The sequence below is a fragment of the Coloeus monedula genome (genome assembly GCF_965178545.1).
Source record: "Coloeus monedula genome assembly, chromosome: 4".
Classification (NCBI taxonomy): Eukaryota; Metazoa; Chordata; class Aves; order Passeriformes; family Corvidae; genus Coloeus; species Coloeus monedula.
Window position 1 is genome coordinate 6,576,129 of NC_138784.1, and position 21,058 is coordinate 6,597,186.

Sequence of the window (21,058 nt, forward strand, 5' to 3'; positions counted from 1 at the left end):
AGCCTAAGAAAAAGGTAAATGTGAGAATGAGGGAGACAACCTTAAACCTCAAGCACTGAGAACACAAGAGAGTTGAAGCATCCCTGATGAAATTAATTTCATTTGCATCTAGACACCCACAGTGTAAACATCTGCACCTGAGCAAGTCACCCAAGGCTGCTTTTGTAGGCAAAAAGGAGAAACAGGCACAAATCACCTAAGCTGTTTTAGACCTCTGCATTAGAAACAGGCACTAGAATGGTCTCCCTATTCATCTCACATTTAGTCATTCAAGTCCCACTGCTCAGGATATAAAAGCAGCAGACACTTGAGCCTGGTTCCCTGAAACTCTGATGCCAGTACATCCCAGTGCAGAGCACGGTCAGCATTTTGCAATTCCAGACATTGTGTAGGTAGTTTCCAGAAGGAGCCAGGGCATTGGGAAAATATGTCTTCTGGATTGTTTTTAAACCTCAGCTATGGTGTTACCTAGCCCTCTTATAGGCACAATTTTTTAGACAAATCTTTGCACAGAGACTTAAATACCAGTATAAATATCTAAAATTACCATGTAACTACTCAGAATAGAATTGATCACAGATTTCTTCAATGAGAACACTTGATTTTCTTTTTCCTTATGCTGATAACAGTTGTCATGCACAGTAATAAAAGGTTTTTCCTAAGATCAAGGTTAAGGAACTTTGGTAAAAATAGCTTTCCAACCACTCACTGAATGGCACCAACTGCATAGTATTCAGTGCCAGCATCTTAAAATCTGAGTTATGAATTGTTCTGCTGTCAAAGAGATTCCACAATTTCATATTCCATTCCAGTTTGTGTAGGAAAACACTACTGCTGCTCAAGAAAACTTGCAAGAGAAGCTGCAATACCTTAATTTTGTTAACTTTACATGTGACTAATTGCTGGATAGACATCTTGCTGACTCTGCCAAGAGGCTGTGTGGCCCAGGAGGCTGGCAATGCTCCTGGGACATCATGAGCCTACTTTCATTTCTACAATGTACTCAAGAAGCAGCCTTTCTCTTCTTCTCTCAAAGCATTAGTGGCTCCCCCCAGTCCACTTGCAGGACAGCTGCAGTTAGAATTTGGGATCAATATTTATTTGAAAATTGGTGTTTCATTTTATCTCTCTCAACCCATAGCTTGATTAAATTTTGATACAGAAACCACTCACTTAGATGCCTTAAAACAGAAGAGATTCTGAGTATTCAGTTCAGTCTTTTGAAATCTTAAACACAAAATACCTATCCATTGCTTTTCAGGACTTGAAACAACATCTCTCACATAGGCTGAGCATAAAGACCACTGCTGAGTGTCAGTGGCACACAGATCTCTTTCCACCCAGGAAAAAGCACACCGAGGCATTTTCAAGTCCAATAGCAAAGCAGTGAATATTGGTGTCAATCCCCAGCCAAATATCTGTATAATTGCTTTTCAGCACAATTCTATCTCTGTAAAATGGGTTTTATCATGCCTTCATTTCAGAGGAGTGAAATTGCTAAAGTGAAAGTAACACCAGAATATTATTTCATCATAGTCAAATTCTACAGTGAGTCTTTGGAGAGATAAACTTGTTTCAGATGTTGCACGAAACTTACTGTCATGGTGAAGATAAAGCACTGTACTTACTTCTCTCACACTGGGACTGTCCATCCAGAGAGGGGATAACAGGAACCTGGTGAAAAGAAGTATAGGATCATATCAAAAACAGAGAGCAATATCCAGCAGTGGCACCCCCTTAAAAAAAAAATAACCACAACTACACACAAAAACCCCAAAGCAACATGTACAACAATCAACAAAGCATTTTGTCACTTTCTAGAGTCTTATTTGCAGACTGTTGTAATCAAGTTAAGAGGCTACTACCCCAGCTAAATATTCCTTCTGTATTCACCTCAAGTAGCACAGATGCCTGAAGCGAGCCAACACTAGAATTTGAGCCATTGCAATGAAAATCTGGTACTACAGACTAAACCAACAAAGAAGGGGGTTTCCAGTTAAGGCAATGGACTTGGCACTGAAGCAACTAATTCCTGTTCTTGGGAATAGAAAAGATGTACATGGTAACTTCTTATCACTGAGAACTTTTGCTCAGCTTTTGTGCCAGAACCTTGACCTCTATAAATAATTAAAAGACCTGTTTTCCAAAGGTATTGGGGTACCTAGCAGAACCAAAGGAGACACAGGCCAGGGAAAAAAAAAAAAGGGATTTGCCTAATTTCCACTGAAATCAGAGGAAAATTGTTCTAGTTGTATCCTTGGAAATCTGCAGTCAGATTCATTAACACTGGATTTAGTCTATTAAAAACTGTACATTTTTCCCTGAACCATACTCCATGCATACTAGAGAAATAAATTTGCACAGGTAGTTTTATTCTGACATTTCCTGGCTTTTTAATCCTAGTCTTTGCTTTCTGAAAAGTATTAATTGAGCCAATTTTCTCGCATGACAAAGAATCCACCAGTGTTAGTAAAACATGAGATTTTACTTTAATAGTGACAGAATTTTCATTCACATTTAGACTTGACTGAAAAATGTACATGATTTCTACCATGTTAGCCTGAATGAAAACTCCATCTGTCAATTTAAATAACTTTCACTCTTTTCTTATTCATCATACAGCTTTTATCCCTTCAGACACCTTCTCTTTTTGATCTATCTTCTACAACAAACCTCCCCAGCTTTAACTTTTCCATCTTTTCTGAGATATGTTTTCTTGTATTTTGATTACCAGTGGCCTGGTGTTTCATTTGCTCTGGCTTTCTTTGTAACTTTTGTTACCTTATTTAGCCCTTGAAAACACCCACGGGGAATATTATCTCAGCAGCTTATCAGAGCTGTAAAATTGAGGCTACATTCCTGATGTGTAATATGCTGTTGCAGTACCTTCATGAGGGCATTCTGCATACACCAGGTGAATATTTACTGATGTACTAGTGCAATAATGACCCACCTGCCTCTGCTCCTCTCTGGGGCACTTTCTGTCTATAGGGATCGGAATTAACGACAGTCTCTCTGTGCTGCCTGATGTCAGAGCTGAGAAAGGTGTCAAGGATATATAAGAGCCGTATTACTTGCCAGAAAGGAAGAGAGAAAAGGATACTCCAGAGCTAGATGCAAGCGTGGAATCGTTGCATGCACACTTCTTGCTAAGCAAGAGGGCTTGCTGGCTTCTCCAGTCAGATCCGTGACCACAAAAAGGTAAATAATTTCCCCTTTTTCTTACTTTACCTGCAGTGCAACAGATGTGCTTTAGAAAAGCACAATATTCCCTATTATTAATCGAGAGCATTTTTCAGGAAAAGGCTAAGACAACTTCAGAGTAAACTGCACTGGGGACCAGAATTTGAGACTGGGATATGACTGGGCAATGCAATCCAGAGAGAAGGGATAGGATTGAAACTACTGTATGGTAAACAAGCATTTACTGCTGAGAGCTGTATTTCTGAAACTGAATTGTGTCACTAAACTTGAGAGGATCATTTTCCTCACTCTAGCCTGTTAAAAAGACTAGCTGCTCTTGATTTAGGACAGAATAGGCATCAATGATAGGATATACTGAAGAGTATTTGGGTTTTCTTTCAGTTTTGAATCATTGTTCTTTTCAGAAAGTTTGGAAGGAAAGATGTGCAACCTAAAGCTGTCAGTTTTCTTCATTGCACTTTCTGTCACTCTGAGCTGTTTGGAAGCTACACCTATTGAGAAGTGAGTAATAAATAATCATGTTCATTTCTTTTTAGGGGAAAAGATCGGATTATTGCATGAGTTGCTTTTGCTTTCATGTCTCAAATAATACAAAAATAGAGTTTTTCAAGCTCACTATTTTATTGTTGTTCAAAGATTACTGTCTGTGGCTGATGATCTATCTGATAGTACTTCCAAGAGACAAGGATGGATGTTGCCTGTAATGTCACAGAATACACTCTCAGGACTTAGTGAGGAAATGCCAGAACAACCAGCAGCAAAGACAAAAAGGTATTGATTTTCCTTGTTTCTTCCAGTCATATCAGATTGAATCATGAAGCAAACTTTGTTCCAGTGATATACTGCCACTTGAGATTCTGCTTCTGCTGTTGTTCCTCAAAAAAAAAAAAAAAAAAAAAAAAAAAAAAAAAAAAAAAAAAGAGATTAAAATATCCTTCTACTAAATAGAGCTTTCCTGTAAGCATAAAGATCAGCTTTTCTGTAACATAAAGATCAAAGCATTCAGGGTAGAAAGTGAAATCCAGGGACAAAGTTGCAAATCATTGAATCACTTTACAATTATAACACTTTCATAAATTACAAAGGCTGCAAATACTACATTACCTTGAGAAGAACGGTGTATTTTGAAAGTTCCTTCTTTTTTTTAAAACTTTGTCAGATTTCCAAGCCCTGAAGGGGAAAAAAAAGAAAACATAGCCTTCTTAACAATACTACTGTTCTGCTAGAATGGAGTTATTTTATAGTAGAAATGCTTTCGGTAAGTAAGCAATTTTTTAATCACAGAATTAAATATGAATTTAATCATGGGAAGAAGGAAAATAAGAAATTGGTTCTGATAGAATTTAACTTGTCTGAAATACATTCTCATTTATAAATTCATAAATTCAATTTCAGGCAATTTTTTAATGAATAAAAAACATTTCAAGATGTATTTGCAATTTGTACTAAAAGATAAGCAGCACTGAACTATTCTACTTTTCACAGAATCATCAAGATTGGCAGAGACCTTCAAGTTCATCTAGTTTTGTCAGGTTTTTGAGTGAATGTCTTTCAATGACAACTCTGTTATGGATAAATTCAGTAAATACATATGTATATATAGTTGCCTGTTCTCTCTCTGAATATATATATTAAAAATAATATTATATGACGATTTTTGTATCTTCCAATGTATTTTTATAATAGAGATGAAGTTCTCACATTTTTACAGCTATCACTTTAAAAAAAAATACAAAACCCCCAAAATAACTGCAATGCTCAAACACAAGGCATCACTTTCATGAGTGTGGTGTGCCTTATCTGCCTTTCTGGGGCTGAGAACCGTGTCTCACTGGGTAAATTTTCTCCTGGCAGCATATATTTATTTAAAGGCTGCAGACCACACAGCTAAAAGAGTTGGTGGGTTCAGCCAGGCCAGACATGAGATAGAAACCCAGCAGCTTCCTGTAAGGGCTGGAGTTTTGAACTTGGGGTGTCAGGCCCTGACTTTGTAGCTTTAAGGAAATAGAGAATTCTGCCTCCACAAACAAAGCCGGATCTCCATGAGAACCAGTTGCTGTTTGAACCTCGTATGTTAAGGACTTGATTAAAATCAATAGAAAGATGCATGAACATCAATGAGAGGTTATATCAAGCCCTATCCAACCATTTCCTTTTAATGCAATTACACATTTAATATATGAATTGCTTAAAAATTGCTGCCCATCTGGTAATGAAGAACCAGTATAATACAGACATTCCTTTCACAGCTGCTGTTCCATTTGGATTCTTACATCAATACAAATAACTTCAAATATGACATTTTAGATTACAGATTTAGTAATCAGTAAGCAAAGGAACATATTGGTAACTGCTCAGAGTTTGAAACTGGGAAATTTTTGCTCTTCACAGTAAATTTTAGCCACTGTCTAGTATCTAACTCATGCTATATCAGCATGAAGACATCCAAGAAAATCAGCAATAACTCAGTAGGCAATCTCAGCAAGCCAGTATTTCTGTCTGAAGGAACAACACAGCAGTCTAAGAAACAAATTTGAAAACCCAAGCTCTCTCAAGCTAACCATTTTATTGTGATTAAAAAAACCCCCTCATGCTACATAAGTTTTACATGTGGTTCTGTAAATGGTCTGTTGGTTCAGATGATAAAATGTTTTTTTAGATATGGATTCTTCCATGGACGCTCTTTAAAGTATCATTCAGCAAATGATTCTCTCCCACCACAACAGAACTTTCAAGTTGCTGGTGTTTCAAAAAAGATGGGGCAGATTTTCAATAGATGAAATCTCTGTTTAGTCAGAGCTAAGTGGTAGAGGGACAGAGCTAAAGACCATCCTAAGTGGTACTGAAGTTGGCAGAAGCTGGCAATGCCTGCTACCTCTCATGATATGTGGTGCAGTTGGGAGAAAGAGTCTTTGGGTTTAATCCACTTGATGTGGACTGGAATATTACCACTCACTTCAGTGAGAGAGGGATATGATTCTGTGGGAACAAGAGAACTAAATAAATGTTAGTGATTATCATTATGTTAGTAATCCTCATGATATCAGCAAGAGCTCTAAATAGATTTAGAAGTTCAGCTGAAAGTTAAACATTTAGTCATTGCTTTCACTTAGTGTCTTACCTATACTATCATTACAGGTTTTCTAGGTGTCATAAACTGCTGTGCAGGATATCAATAAAAATGACATATGACTGTTCAGGTCTCTGCATTTCAATAACCCCCATCATTAAAACTGATAATAACACCCAGCACAAGGATTTTTTTCAGGCACAAAGTAGGTGGTGGGAAGATTGTAATGTTCTTGTATTTGTGCACATATTAAAAGAACTCCCACATTAGCAGAGCTCAAGTGACTATGAGAAGTGGCACACTCGATTGCTCATCATTTGACTTCATCTTGGCTCTCTTTGTTTCATCTTGGCAGTCACCAGCTGGAGAAGAGGAAATGCAACACTGCCACATGTGTGACACAGCGCTTGGCCGACTTCCTGGTCCGCTCCAGCAACAGCATCGGTGCGGTTTATTCACCTACAAACGTGGGCTCCAACACATATGGAAAGAGGGACACAGCAGGGCTATTAAGCAGAGAACCCCAAAACCATGCACAGCTTTAGGGTGTTGAGATGGCTGCTGACATAGTTTTCATTAGAATCTCGGTTTTTAATGTGTCAACAACCTCTTGGTCATTTATTACTTGTACAGTCTTACCAGTGCCTTGTTTTCTGTCTGTGTGTGGGTATGTGATTTATGTTCACCATTCCACTATGCATGTACAACAACATGCATAGGCTATTCTTTCAACTCCATTAAGAACTCCAAAAATCTGTGCTTATTAAATTCCTTTGTAAAAATCTATCATGATAATAAATGGAAAAGTAATTGCAACAGGGTTTTTAATCATTATTATTATTATTATTATTATTATTAAAAGGACTAAAGATAATCCATTATGTGTATGTCTCTATAGTCACAGTTTGGTAAGAGAAAGAAATCATCTTAATTAAAGAACAACAAATATCAGAATGCTAGCAAAAGTTATGTCCTAATGAAAGTACAACAGAAGAATCTTTTGGTTTTGAAACATCTACAGCATCTTGTTTTGTACAACTGAAGGAACAGCTAGATGAGAAAAGATGCTGCATTGTGCACCATAATCATACAATTGTGCAGTTAACTGACTGGTCTGTTTCCACTACAACATACATCAATCAAGGAAAAGTGGTGTTGCAGCACAGACCTCTGTGCCTACTGAGCAGGGGATTTTAAGGATTTGCAGTTCTTACTTTAAGATGGTATCAGTGAAATGTAAGCATAATGAGCATAAGTGCTTTTAAATATGAATGAGATAAAGCTCTGATAACAACCTAGCGGAAACTCCAGTCCTTGGGTATTCCTTTCCTTGAACTAAAATAACAAAGGGAAGAGAAAAAAACAATGAGTAGTTGAAGAACCAAAATGTATCATAGAAACTGGGTAATTTTTTGCACTGGCGTACTTACATTCCTACCAAAATCCAGGGAAACTATTTTACAGATGGGCAGACCTTAATGAGAATCTGACAGTGTTATTTTCTCCTGTCTCAGCCCAGAATCAGTGCAGGCTTAAAAAATACGTTTTTTCCTTTCAATTGTTAAGGAAATTTTCATAGAGGTGACATCTTATATCACAGGAACGGCTGTTTTGTCCACACTTTCTCAGGGAAGGGTTCACTATTGTCTGAAAAACATTATTGTCCAATTATGAAAAACATTCAGAAGAACCTTAGTTCTGGAGAAGCAAATTAAAGTTTAATAACTGCCTTCAGTTGGTTTCTTTCTGTTATAAAGTATACTTAGGAAATAGAAACATTTTTGCTAAGTTCAAGGTTAAATGGCATATTCACTTCATTTCACAAAAAACACAGGGGAAAAAACATTACTGCACAGAATTCCTACTGTAAAAGAGTTACTAAGTACTCTCTTCATTGAGGAAAGTTTCAACCTTTATTAATGTTCTAATGGATATTAATTCTGAATTTTATTGAGAAAACCATTTATATGGTATTAAACCTGTCTAATATTTCTGCCAGCTTGAAATGCTTTTAATTCCAGTTAGAGTTTTGTTGCACACTCATCGTATGCTTAATTTGTTTTTCAATTAGAATATTTGTGTTTCAGAAAATAAATGAGAAAGTGAGAGGATGTCTTTGAAGTGTCACTGTGACATTGTTTGTACAGAGGATTAACCAAATGGAGTCATTCCCTGGGGGTTGATGGTGATCTCTAGGCTGATCCCAACCTGGAATATGAGCAATGCTTTATGCACCAGATTTTGTTTTTTCAGCTACCATTTGACAAACCCCAACAAAGCACAGGTTTCCCATGCACAGGATCAGTGGAACTGGGTACATCGATTTTTGCCTTATGCACTCTTGAATCTGGTGGATTTGACACTAGCATGGTCAAACTATTTGGCAAATACTGAAAAATGTAACTCATATCCTAAATCAGTGAAACCAGGGAGAGAGAGAAGAGGGGGACCCTCTCACCTGTCTTCAGCTCCTCTTTGTCTAACCAGTTGTCAGTGCTCTCCTGCTATTTGGTGGAGGAAGACAGCTACTTCCAATTCATCCCATCTTAGACATCTATTTTAGGATGGGATTAATCACTCCTGAAGTGCCTCTATTTCTTCATTGATGATATAGAGTGTCTAGACAATTAGCGGAAAATGAGCACTTAACTTTAAGATAACTAGAGTTAGGTGACAGGAATCTCATCTGCATTTGGTATGAACTGTTCAAACTAAAATAAAAGAGAAAATTTGGTAAAAAACCCACACCTCCAACACCTCAGACTCCAAATCAACTCTTTTTCTGAGCTATGTTAGTTAATTCATCAGTCAGATCATCTTGAGAAACTTCCTGCAGTGAGACTTGTTTCCCCACATATTCCCTTGAGAACACAACTCTGCTCCCCTGCCTCCTGCTGTTAACTGCACTGAGGCCTCTTAGAGAAGAAGGATCTAGCTGTAGTAAGTCTGGATACAAGCACAATCCTGAGCGAATGAGCCAGGAAAAGAGTGGATTGAAAAGGAAAAAAGAAAATAAATAAATAAATAAGTCAATGAATAATAAGCATTTAAGCATTACTTCATCAGCTCCACAAGCAGCATAACCAGAATTTTCAGAATATGAAAGAGAAAATAAGTGTCTCTGTGCATTTCTGTAAATCCCAGTATGTATTGCTCTGACTCTTCAGGGATGTAAATACTACTTGAGAATCAAGTTTTACATAGCTTGAGTTCTTTTTCAATTCATCTGGATTTCCTACATCTTTCAGAGAATATGCAAGCAAACAAAAAATACGAAAGAGGAAAATTAAGAATACAGACAATGTGATAAACATGGCTATATTCCCTTTAAAAAACTAAAAATACCAAATCTCTGGGTTTTAGTGTGTTCTATTAAGTTGTGTTTTAAAAAAAGCAGAAAAAGGACATAATATTGAATTTCACAAAATGAGAAGGGGAAGAATAAAAGTCATCAAACAAGCAAAAGGAATGTGAAAAAAAAAAGATTGTAGGAACATGAAGGATGTTTTAAATGGAGTAGTGGGCCCTAGGGTCTAATATTTCTTAGGAACTATGACAGCTCCATAAAAGACAGGATTTATATTTTTTCATGATGAATAGAGTTGAGGAAAGAAATTTATTTCACTTGTAAAAGCTTAGGCTAAAACTAAGAAAGCACACAATATTCATGGAAAATAAAATGCATTTTACTGAATAGTAAATTTGGAATTAATAGTTTCAATTTCTATTAAACAAATTAGCTATTTTTCAAATACATAGGTTTCTTGATGAGAGTTTTAAAACACTAGGTTGACAAAGCTTCCATTCACTTTCAATGGGATTAGTTATTAGAAAATCTGGATTTTACTGAATGGCTTTCTAAACTATTTGAAAGGTAATATATTGATAACCTGAATAAAACCCTTTTCCTGTAATGCACTACTGAATTTCTTCAGTAGCTGCCATCTACACTCTCTAGATTTATGCTGGGTTTGAGTCAACAAGCTCACTTGCAAATACAGTTTGACAGGTATGGTAGACTTTTTGTTCCGAGCTCCAAGGGTAAGTAATTTTGTTGTCTTGGTTCATTATCATATAGAAAAGGGACAGCTCTGCACTGCTCTAGCAATGCAATGAGCAAAAAGCTGTGGTTAGGAATGACACATCTCCTTGCTCTATACAGAATAATGGTTGAAGTCACATGAAACAGAATCTTTCTATGGGATGTGGCAACTTCTGTTCGAATCATCCTACTGTTATCTCTGTTTTTCCACACTCAGAAAAAATCCCACACTGAAAACCAAAATATTTTTGTGGAGCTGTGTAAGGCTCCAGAACCAGACTCAAACTCAGACCTGAAATCCACCGTTTAAACTAAGCTTTGGTTTAGGAACAAAAATCTGGATTCTCAAGTTTTCCTGAAAACTTTAGACAGATTGGTTTCCAGCTACAATTGCTACAAAAACTATTTATACTTAATTAGATTCAGTTAAAACTTTTTTCTCTAAAACCTATCTTAAAATCAAAATGCTAACAAAGACGTCTCAAACTAGGAATTGTACATGCCATGAAAAGCTAAAAGTCATGTTATCAAAAGCTCACTAAAGAATGAGACAGTGATGATAAAACAATAGTTAAATCTGCTGTTCATTGTGCAAGAAATTGTCTCCCTGAATGCTAAAACACCTGAATATAAAGAACAAATTCAAATGCATTCTAATCCTAACAATAGTGCTGACTTGAGTAACAATCATGCCATAAAGTCCCTATTTCCTAGAAATGTTTTTAAAAATACAAAATAGGTTTAATTATTCAAACTAAGAATCTTAGACCTGCCCCTACTATAACTTTTTTCCTTTCCACCTGAAAAGACTCTTTTGGATCCTGAGTTAGAGACAATGAAACTGTTTCTTACAGACTCTTTTACAGTATCTTTAATATAAATAATGATAACACAGGTAACCTGAGATCTTCTGCATAACAGCTAGTGACATTTATTATTTTGCTTTTCAAAAGGAATTAATATACTGGGATGTATCAAAATAATTGGAGTTGTAATAAATAAACCATTACACATGTGAATTTAAATTGTTGGAATCCATTTTAAATGAAGTGCTACTCAATATGATTAAAATAGCACTAAAGCCAGAACAAGCTTATTATTATTTACACTCTCAACAGAGGCAGATCACTTTTTTCAAACAGAATCAGTCCTTATTCATTAAGCAGTCCCTTTGGAAGGAGTCAGAGTGGAACTTGCTTCCACTGGGGAATTGTGCTAAAATTTAAGCAGCCTGTGATAGATCGTCAGTCCAGCACTGAGGAAGCTGAGCTACTTAGCTCTCAGAATATGGGGCATTTTTAAATGTCATTCTTGAATGAGCCCACTACCTGTGTTGCATGTCAAACTAGCCATACAACAGAGAAAGGGGTTTTTTTGTAATTTATTTGTCTGTTTTACAGAAGGAAGAAAGAAATAAAGGGGTCATAAACCTGGAGGAGGGGATAAATAATGTTAAGGTTGCAAAATACATAAATCCGTTTTCCAGGATCAGTAAGCAACTGGCAGCCATTTTTTAACTTCTAAATTGTCTGCTATGCTGTGGTACAGGAAGGAGAGAGGAAAAACTAAGATTGTGGGGCAGAATATTCTTTGTCTCAGAGAAAATACAAATCTGAGGCAGCCTGAGACAGTGGGAGATGGTCAAATGGACCTCAGATGAAAGATTATCTCACTGCTCCAAGTACTGGCTCTGACTTCAGAAGGATCACAGTGATATTAGAATCACAGAAACATTTAGGTTGGAAAGGACTAAGATTATTAAGTCCAGCTATGAATCCAGCAAGTCCCTAAATGTCACTTCCACATGTTTTTTGAGCACTTCCAGGGATGATGACTCCACCACTTCCCCTGGGCAGCCTGTTACAGGGCTTGAAAACCCAAGACATTATTCCTAATATCCAGGACGTCTAAACTTCCCCTGGTGCAACTTGAGGCCATTTCCTCTTGCCCCATTACTTGTTACTTAAGAGGAGTCTGATGATCACCTGGCTACAACCTCCTTCCAGGGAGTTGTAGACAGCAATGAGGTCCTCCTTGAGCCTCCTTTTCTCCAGTTTAAACACCCCCAGCTCCCTCAGCCTCTCCTCACAGGACTTGTGCTCCAGACCCTCCCCCAGCTCCGTGCCCTTCCCCGGACATGCTCCAGACCCTCAGTGTCCTTCTTGCAGTGAGGGGCCTGGAACCAAACACAGCACTCAAGGTGCAGCCTCACTGAATACAGTGGGACAATCCCTGCCCTAGTCCTGCTGGCCACAATATTGCATATCCAAGCCAGGTTGCCACTGGCCTCCTTGGCAACACACCTTGTGGCCAGCCTCATTCTGTTGTTCTCAGCCCATCAACCCAGCCTGTCCAGGACTTACTGAGGGAGGACTTACTAAAAACATTATTCTTGAGTCCACAGTTACTTGCTGTTAATTATATTTTTTTTTAACAGGAGACCTTTTCCCAAATCAAAAAGCAAATATTGCTAAAAATTCTTCCTACAATTTTTTTTCCCCAGTATTGCAGTAGCCCTTTTCCAAGGCCTGATGAATACACTCTGCCTGCTAGCATGCAGCTTACACAATGGGAACAAAGACAGACCAGATATCAGTGTGTTTGGAAAAGACCTAATGGAAGTGGTTTTAGATTAATCCAGAGAATGTAAAAACTAAAGAAACCTAACTCAGTGCTATAAATTTATTTCTGGGAGAAAAACAGGTTGCTTTTCTCTTTGTTCATTCAGTGTTTTCCCAGCTCAAATCCAGGCAGATGAAGCACAGCCCTGATGGAATCAGTACCAGTTCTGTAAACACACTAAGCGAGCCTAACACACAGCACAGAACTACTAAACCATGGTGTCTGGAATTGAACGACTGCAGAATAAGTCTCTGCTTCATCCTAGTATTCTTCCTTTTCATTCCACACCTTTGCAAATATAACTTCTGTGAATCACCACTCACAGCTGTGAACAAAAGTAATTTTAACCCCAAATTTTTCCACCTTTTTTACATTAAACAATTGGCACTGGAGATTAATGATTTCTACCAAGTACACCCTAAGCATGAAAGAATCATAGAATTTCCTGAGTTGGCAGGGACCCATGAGAATAATCAAAATCCTCCTCCTGGCTCTGCAGAGAACAGCCCCAAGAACCCCACCATGTGCCCGAAAGCATTGTCCAAATGCTTCTTGAGCTCTATAAGGCTTGGTGCTGTGACCACCTCCCTGCGGAGCCTGTTCCAGTGCCCAGCCACCCTCTGGGTGAAGAGCCTTTTCCTAATATCCAACCTAAACCTCTCCTTACACGGCTTCATATGTACCACTTTCAGCTGGTCAGCCTTAATGTCTGAAAGGAAGCTGTGCTCTGGAAGATAGTTAAGACAGGGTTTTTTCCAGAACAGTGTGCTGCAAAAAAAGACATCCCTGTGTCCCAAGAAGGGTATACATGAGTTCAGGCCTCAATCCAGCAGACACAGTAATAAAAAAAAAAAAGACACAGATGACAGGTGGGCACAGGGGCCCACCTGTCATCTTCCAGCACTTCCCTAATTTCATCATCATTTTGCACCCCAGAATCCTCAGCAAAGATATGCCCACAGATCATCCTAAATAGGGACTTTGCTACAAAACTTTCCAATCATTTTTCCAGAAAGATCACTCCCATCAGGAGGGATGTTTCCCCTCTCACTGCAGAGCCCAGCACAAGAGAACCTGAACTTCAGATGCCTTCCTCCGTACTGTTGGAGGTTACAGGCTGCCTCTAGGAAGTGCTGCTCGAACTGCTGGTCCTGTAACAGGTAAATCTCTTCCTTTTTAAGGCATTATGACTTTCCAGCCTGGCTTTTTCTCCTTTTTTCTTTCCCCTTCTTGTTTTGGGAAAGTTTGAAGGGAGGAAAGAATCAGTGAACTCAATGTTGCTTTGAAAACAGCACAGCACAGATAGGAAAAGCGGCCAGGGGAAAGGATAACAGAATGTTTTCCAAATCTGCAGACAGACACAGCTTCACACAGACTCCCAGTCACAAGGACAGCCTGGCTTGAATGTACAACTCAAGCAGCTATGCAGAAACAACATGGATTCATCCAGTGACCACATCAGGCAACATGGTACAAAAGAGTTTTCTGACACTGAGGTCAAAACCAAAATTTTGAAAAAGAGGGTGAATACATTTTTGTTGCTTAAAAAAATATTTTGGCCAAAAGTCACAGACACTTTCACAGACTTGTATCAAAGTTTTCAACCTTAACAAACCTGTAGTCTCCTTCAAAAGCATTCTACCACACATTAGGTAGGTATTTCATAATTAATTTAACAAACTAGAGGGCACATGTATTTCTGATGTGATTTTTCAGAAAAGTAACAATTATGTTAAGATCACTATCAAGTACAAAACATAGAATCATGGGATATCCTGAGCTGGAAGGGACCCACAGGGATCACTGAAGTCCAACTTCTGGACCTGCATAGGACAGCTCCAAGAATCCCACCATGCGCCTGCGAGCATTTTCCAAATGCTTCTTTCTACAAAACTTGGCTAGGAGAAGAAACACTTGTAAACCAGGAAATACCTTCTGAGTCAATTTAAAACCCCAAAACAATGTTGTTTCAGATCACTTGGATCACTAATAAGAGCAAACCTGATATTTGTGAGAGTTCTGCAGCACAGCAGCAGCAAAACAGCCTTGGCATTCAGGCCATTTCATTCACACACTGTGTATATCTGTGTGCATGCACACGAGTAAACACAGCACAAGAAAAATTCTGCAGCTTCAGATAAATAGGAATTTCCTCTTTGCTTTTCATTTGTGGCAAAACACACTGAAGTTCCCAGTTTCTGCTGGGAGTCAGCTGAATAACCCAACATTTTATAATTTATAATAGTACTGCCGGAACTAATATCAAAATTTATTTTTATCTTTTTGACAAATTCTTTTTGTCAAAATTTTCTATGAGGAGTGCCAAAATAATAAGAATATCAAAAGAGTTTTAAATCAGGACACATGTTATTACCTGGTTTGGGAGACAGGGAAGAGTGAGATAAGAAGCATAATTTATTAATATTGTGATCATCAGCCTTGCAGGTAAAATAGGAAAAAATGAAGGATAGCATGATGCACTGCAGGAGGCACCTAATCAGCATCCTGGAAAACATCCCAGAGATGTAAGTGAATATAGAGAACAGCTAAGGTAAAGGGAACTCTATAGGTGGTAGAGCTAACTTTGGCATTTTTGAGATCAAAATGCATCTTAGGGACTCAACAGCACAAGAAATAACACTTTTGGCTGACTCTCAGAACTCAGAGAAGATCATATGCTTTGGACTGGTTTTCTACACAGGAATTAGCTTCATTCTAGAGGTGAAAATCTCAGTTTCTTCATTTAATCATCATATTAGGTAACAAGTTTGAGTAAAGGCTGCAGGATTTAGCCTACTGCTACTACATGTCTATGGAAAGAATCAAGACTGTGCATGTTTTAAGAAATTGTTTTCTTTACCCTCTATTCAGCATCACACGCAAGAGACACAAGTGACATCAATCAATGGTCATAAATTTTACTTTTTGTGCATTACGCTGTATTTATTTATATATCCTGAAAGGGACTGGAGATTGGGTAGATGACTAATGCTTAGGTTATAAATTGCTCAGAGGAGAAAACTAAACATAACTGTGAACTTCCTCCTCATACAAATACATCCATCACATTCTAATAATATGAAGTGCAGTTCTAATCAAAACTGATCTGAACATTTTTTTCAATCCAGGTATCTGCATCCAATGCATATTCACTCACAAAGTAAGACTCTTCAGTTTGTTGGGTTGTATTACTACAGAATTAAAGACCTAGAGAACTAGCATAAATCTCTGTGGCATCAACTTTTCTTGTGTCTTCCATATCCCATAAAATCTCTGTTTCCCCTTCAAAGTTTGCATAATATCTGATCACTGAAACCAAAATATTCATCAGTTGAGTTGCTACAGACTGTGAACTTGTTATTTTACGTGCTGGGTGCCACTCTGTGTCTCACAATCTCTCTTTGAAATATCTGTTTAAAAAATGCCTGGCGTTTCAAACTGAAAAAGATAAGCTGGAGACAAGACCTAAAGAAATTGCGTGCCTCTCATCATTTCCCATGGTGTTTCACCCTCAAACCTATTAAACATTGCTCATAAATAAACACTGTTTAATATTTCACTGTAAGCAGGCAAGGATGTAGACATACAAATTACAATGGTGGTGTGACAATCTGCTTATAAAGCCATTTTCTTTGGGCAATGTGTTTTGCTATGACTGTCAGAGTACTGCGGAATTCTTCTTTGCAAACCAGCAAGTTTGATAGTGAAATCCACGTAAGTCTTCAGACTTTCCAAAGCAAAACTGAGTAACAAAGTCACACACATCACATATCAGGCAATGTTTAAATACAAAGCCAGTTCAAAAAAAAAAACCCAAATGCACAAGCATGAGATAAAGCAGGAATATTTTGTCTAGGGATATATCACCCATTATCATTCTGTTTAACATCTTACTGCATCTACTTGCATTAGTCACTTACACACTCTTTAAACCTGTGTCCTTTTCCCCCCCTTTCTATATAATGCTTTTACTTTTCAATGCATAAAGGCTATTGTTGCAGCCAGAGAACACTCCCATTGCACTCATCTATGCCCAATATGCAACAAATAGTAATAAGACAAACATCTCTGGTTGATATGACCCCTGCTCTCCTGTCCCTGCAGCCTCTTGTCCCCAAACCCTTGTAGAGACTCACGGCAGCTATCCTGCTATGCTGAGTTTTAGCACAAATACGTTACTTGAAATATATAAATCAGTGCCACCTGCAATAGGATTCAGCAGCGATCAGTTGCTACTGTCCAAGGAATCAAAAGAAAACAGAAGTGGCCAGACTGGCTGCACACTTGAATACAATTACACAGCTGAAGTCATCACAAGTATAATTGTTATACCCCAAAGGAAAGAAAAAATACCAGTTTTCCAGTGAAGCACAGAACAGCGTCAATTTCCACAAATGAGGCTTAGCCTTAACTGGACAGGGAATGATTGCTCTGAGCCTGTGATATGACAAGAACATGAAAGTCACTTCTGATGGCAAGGCAGAAGGGACCCAGTGCCCTCATCACCTCCCCATTACCAAAGCTGACCCCTTCCTCCCTTCTACCTGCACATCACCAGTTCCTCACTGGCAAGCCATGGGGTACTGATGGCCACCCACACTCACCCTTGCTCCAGGCTGCACCTGACAGATGGCTTAGAACTGACTAAGAGCTGCAGCCCCACACTGCCTGGAGAGTTCTTCACTCCTCCCACACCCAGGTCCACTCTCTCCAGCAGAGCAGCAACGTCCAAACTCAGTGTTCCAGCTGCTCATCTCTCTTTCAAAGAAAACTTAAGAATAAAAGCAGCTGTGAGTCAGGAAGACAGCCAAGTTTGTTTGCCCTTGAAAGGAGGTGGTCACACACAGTGAAAGACAAAATGAGCAGAGAACTCCTAAGGAAATACATCCACCCTAATATCTCCTCTAGGTATTAGTCAAAAGCTCCACAAGCTGGGCAGTAAGACACCACTGTCACAATCCTGAGGTAAATTTCGTTTGTGCTTTTTCAACACAAATAAAGGGAGCCCCAATCTAAGGGCAAACACATTGCCAAGGTGGAAACACCTTACCAATGTGCCGAGGTTCCCTCTCACTGTGTGTAGGGTCAAGTAGTTCCTTTACTTAGTGCCAGAAACCTCCTCAGAATATAGTGGCAATTTCTATAAGCAACAGGGCCAGCAAAGAAGGCTTAAAATGCTTAAAACAAGTTTCAGAGACAGAAACTGAGATCATACACATATGTGTACATTTGCAATAAAACCCATGGCTGACTCCTGCAAGTCAGCAGAAGGCATTTCCACAGAATAAAACTTTTGGAAAACAGAGAAGACAAGGGCTAAATACTTGGAGAGCAGGAAAAATGTTTTCTTCCTGAGGTCACCCCTAAAATGTGAAAAATTGAGTCAGAGAAGCCTGGTTACCCCCACTTTGTCTTGAAAATTTCAGATGCTGCAACTGTTGTAGGCTATAAAGAGAGTGAAAGACAGGGACACCTTCACACTGTGAACCCTCTGGCCAGAAATAACTTCCAGGTAGATAACAGTGCACAGAGTAAAGCACACTTTAATTCTCAGCATGCATGTGGCTCATCCACCAGGGCCCAAGCATCCCCACATTCCTTTGCCACCTTCCTTCTACCACGAGAGCAGTTTGGAACTGTCCTTGCTGCTTCTGCAGACATAGTCCATGGGAGTCAGCAACAGGGCTGAGGTTCACCCTCTCGCTCTCAGTGAGGGACCGACTGGGGTCACCAGTTTCAGTCCATGGTTGTCATTCAACACCTTTGTCATGGAAAAGGGAAAGACAATCTCAAGGATCCTGAAGCAACACTCGGGCTGCCTGGAAATCTGAAAGTCCTCATCTTCCCTGCTTCTGCCATCAAGGCTGACAAGATTAAAGAAATACAGACATATGGAAAGGCATTTAGTGAATTCATAGATACATATGAGCTCATTCCTTTCTTACAGGTGTCCCTGATCTTGCACTGAACTCCTATTTTCTCCATTAGCCACTATCTCAACAACCAACGTGCACTGCTCAGGCCATCAAGGAAGTGATGCTACCCAGTAGGGAACTACTAAGATGGTTGTGAATGTGGAAAAGCCCTTTATTTTCACTGTGGGTCTGTTCTTCAGAGATACTCTTCCAAGCCTTCGACTTTTGTTTAATCAGACTGAATCATAAAGTTTTCTTACTGAACGAAAAATCCAGTAATAACAAATTTGCTACAGATTAACAAACTCACTCCCTGTACGAAATATCAGCAATGAGAATCAACATAACTGATTAATAAAAGTCAAGCTGTATCCAATGCAGGGCAAACAATAACTCTATAGATTTTTGTATCTTATGGCTACAGATTTCAGAAGAGCACAGTCCAGCACAATTAGTGGAAAGGCTCAGGTGGGGGAGAGGAGGTAGGAAATAATCAAAACACTATCAAAACACAAATAAAAGCCTCGGTTAATGTAATTAAACAGTAGGAAGGGCTAAAGGGTCCTCAAGACTGTGATCATTTTTGGGGGATGTGAAGAATTAAAATAACTCCTAATATTATTTAGCTTCAGAGCTTACATTACAGGCATAGCAAAAGAAAGCAAAGAAAAAGAAAAAGCACTAGGCAATGAAATGTTAATAGAAGTTATATATAGCTCTTAATAAAAAGAAAACAGTGATATGAAAAGTAGGTGAGCTAGAGAAAGGAGCAGTTAATATAGGGGGGGAAAAAAGAAATTTGAAAACAAGCTGAAATTGAGAATAGTAATATAATTCTTCAGCACACAGCCTGGAGAACAGAAAGATACCCCAGCGGCTGTTTTTATACCCTGAATACCCACAGTAAAGGCAAGAAAAGTTAAACTGAAGAGATATTCAAAGGATATAGAAAGTGATGGAATATAGAATCAGAAAGCTCATGAGCAATTAACTAAGGCAAAAGAAAATCCATTCACACTAAGCTCTGGAAACAAACAAACAAAAAAAAATGGAACAAGTAGCACTCCAGTCAGACAGGGTTTTGAAATAATTTCTACCATGCCCCAGCATACACAAACAGAAATGATGGGAGCTAAAGGGCTCTGTGCTAGCAGGAACATGATTCTGAATAGGATGTCTCTTATATTGGGGAAAAGAACAGAAAAAACCTGCAAAGAGCCTAAGAAAAGGCAAAAAGTTCCTTCACTACACTGCCTAAGGCAATTGTAAGGGAACAAAGCTGTTCCGTAAATCTAAAATACTCACATCCCACATGCTGAGGTATGTATTTCTTCTAAAAGGGATTTACATTACAAGAATGTCAGCAGAGTTTTATCTGAGGACTCAGGCCATTTGAGTGAAAATTTAGTCAATTATTATTGACACAAGTAGCTCCATACTTTCTGGGATATGTTTGTTTCAGGGACTCATTTGGTTCACTATGGAAATTTAACGAGCAACACTAACTTCCAGAAGAAAAACAAAATTAAAAATGTGCAGCATCTCTCCTAGTTCATGATGGAATCTGTCAAAGTCTTGGGAGCTTAATGGTCTTTTTCAAACTGAGGCATTTACAAAGTGAATTCTATCTGGCTTTTCTCCCAGCACCTAGTGCTTCTGCTCAGATAAAGAAATAGCATCCGTCACTTTGCTGATGAGAATTCTGTATTTTTCCCCGTTCATTCTGCATTCAGTTCTGCTCAGCTACAGCCCTGCTCTCACTGGTGCTCCTTGTCCTTCCTCACCTCCATGCTCCACACAGTTCTCCCACACCTGTTGAATTCTGCATATGATTCACTCTTTTCCTTTTTAGCCAGTTAAGAGACAAAGTGCACAGAATAACTGCTAATTTTTTATCTTCCACACCCTTTCTAGACAGCAGCCTTTTTAGAGGGAGGTAGGAATAATGGCACAATCCTTCAGCATCATATTGAAGTGCTCTAGGCTCCTCTCTACTCCAGAAGAGAAGAAAGTGAAGCAGTTTACAAATACTGCAGAGGTTTTTTTAGACCAGCTTAGAATTTATTAGCAGGCAGGAATTTCCTTCCTGCTGATATGATGGCTCCAACCTTGAACAAACTTTTGTGTCACATGGCAGAAAAGAGAAGACATCTACTTATCCCACCAAGACTGTCCTGAAGGGCTACTGAGATCAAAAACTGGTGC

General features: G+C 38.6%; 1 protein-coding gene across 1 annotated transcript; it reads left to right on the forward strand.

Annotated features, from left to right (window-relative positions):
- Positions 1-3,625: 3,625 nt before the first annotated feature.
- Positions 3,626-6,819, forward strand: IAPP (islet amyloid polypeptide; the record flags this gene model as incomplete). The annotated part of the gene is made up of 3 exons (XM_082280637.1): positions 3,626-3,705; positions 3,841-3,975; positions 6,630-6,819. 3 exons carry the CDS (start codon positions 3,626-3,628, stop codon positions 6,817-6,819), a joined length of 405 nt encoding a protein of 134 aa, XP_082136763.1.
- Positions 6,820-21,058: the final 14,239 nt, after the last annotated feature.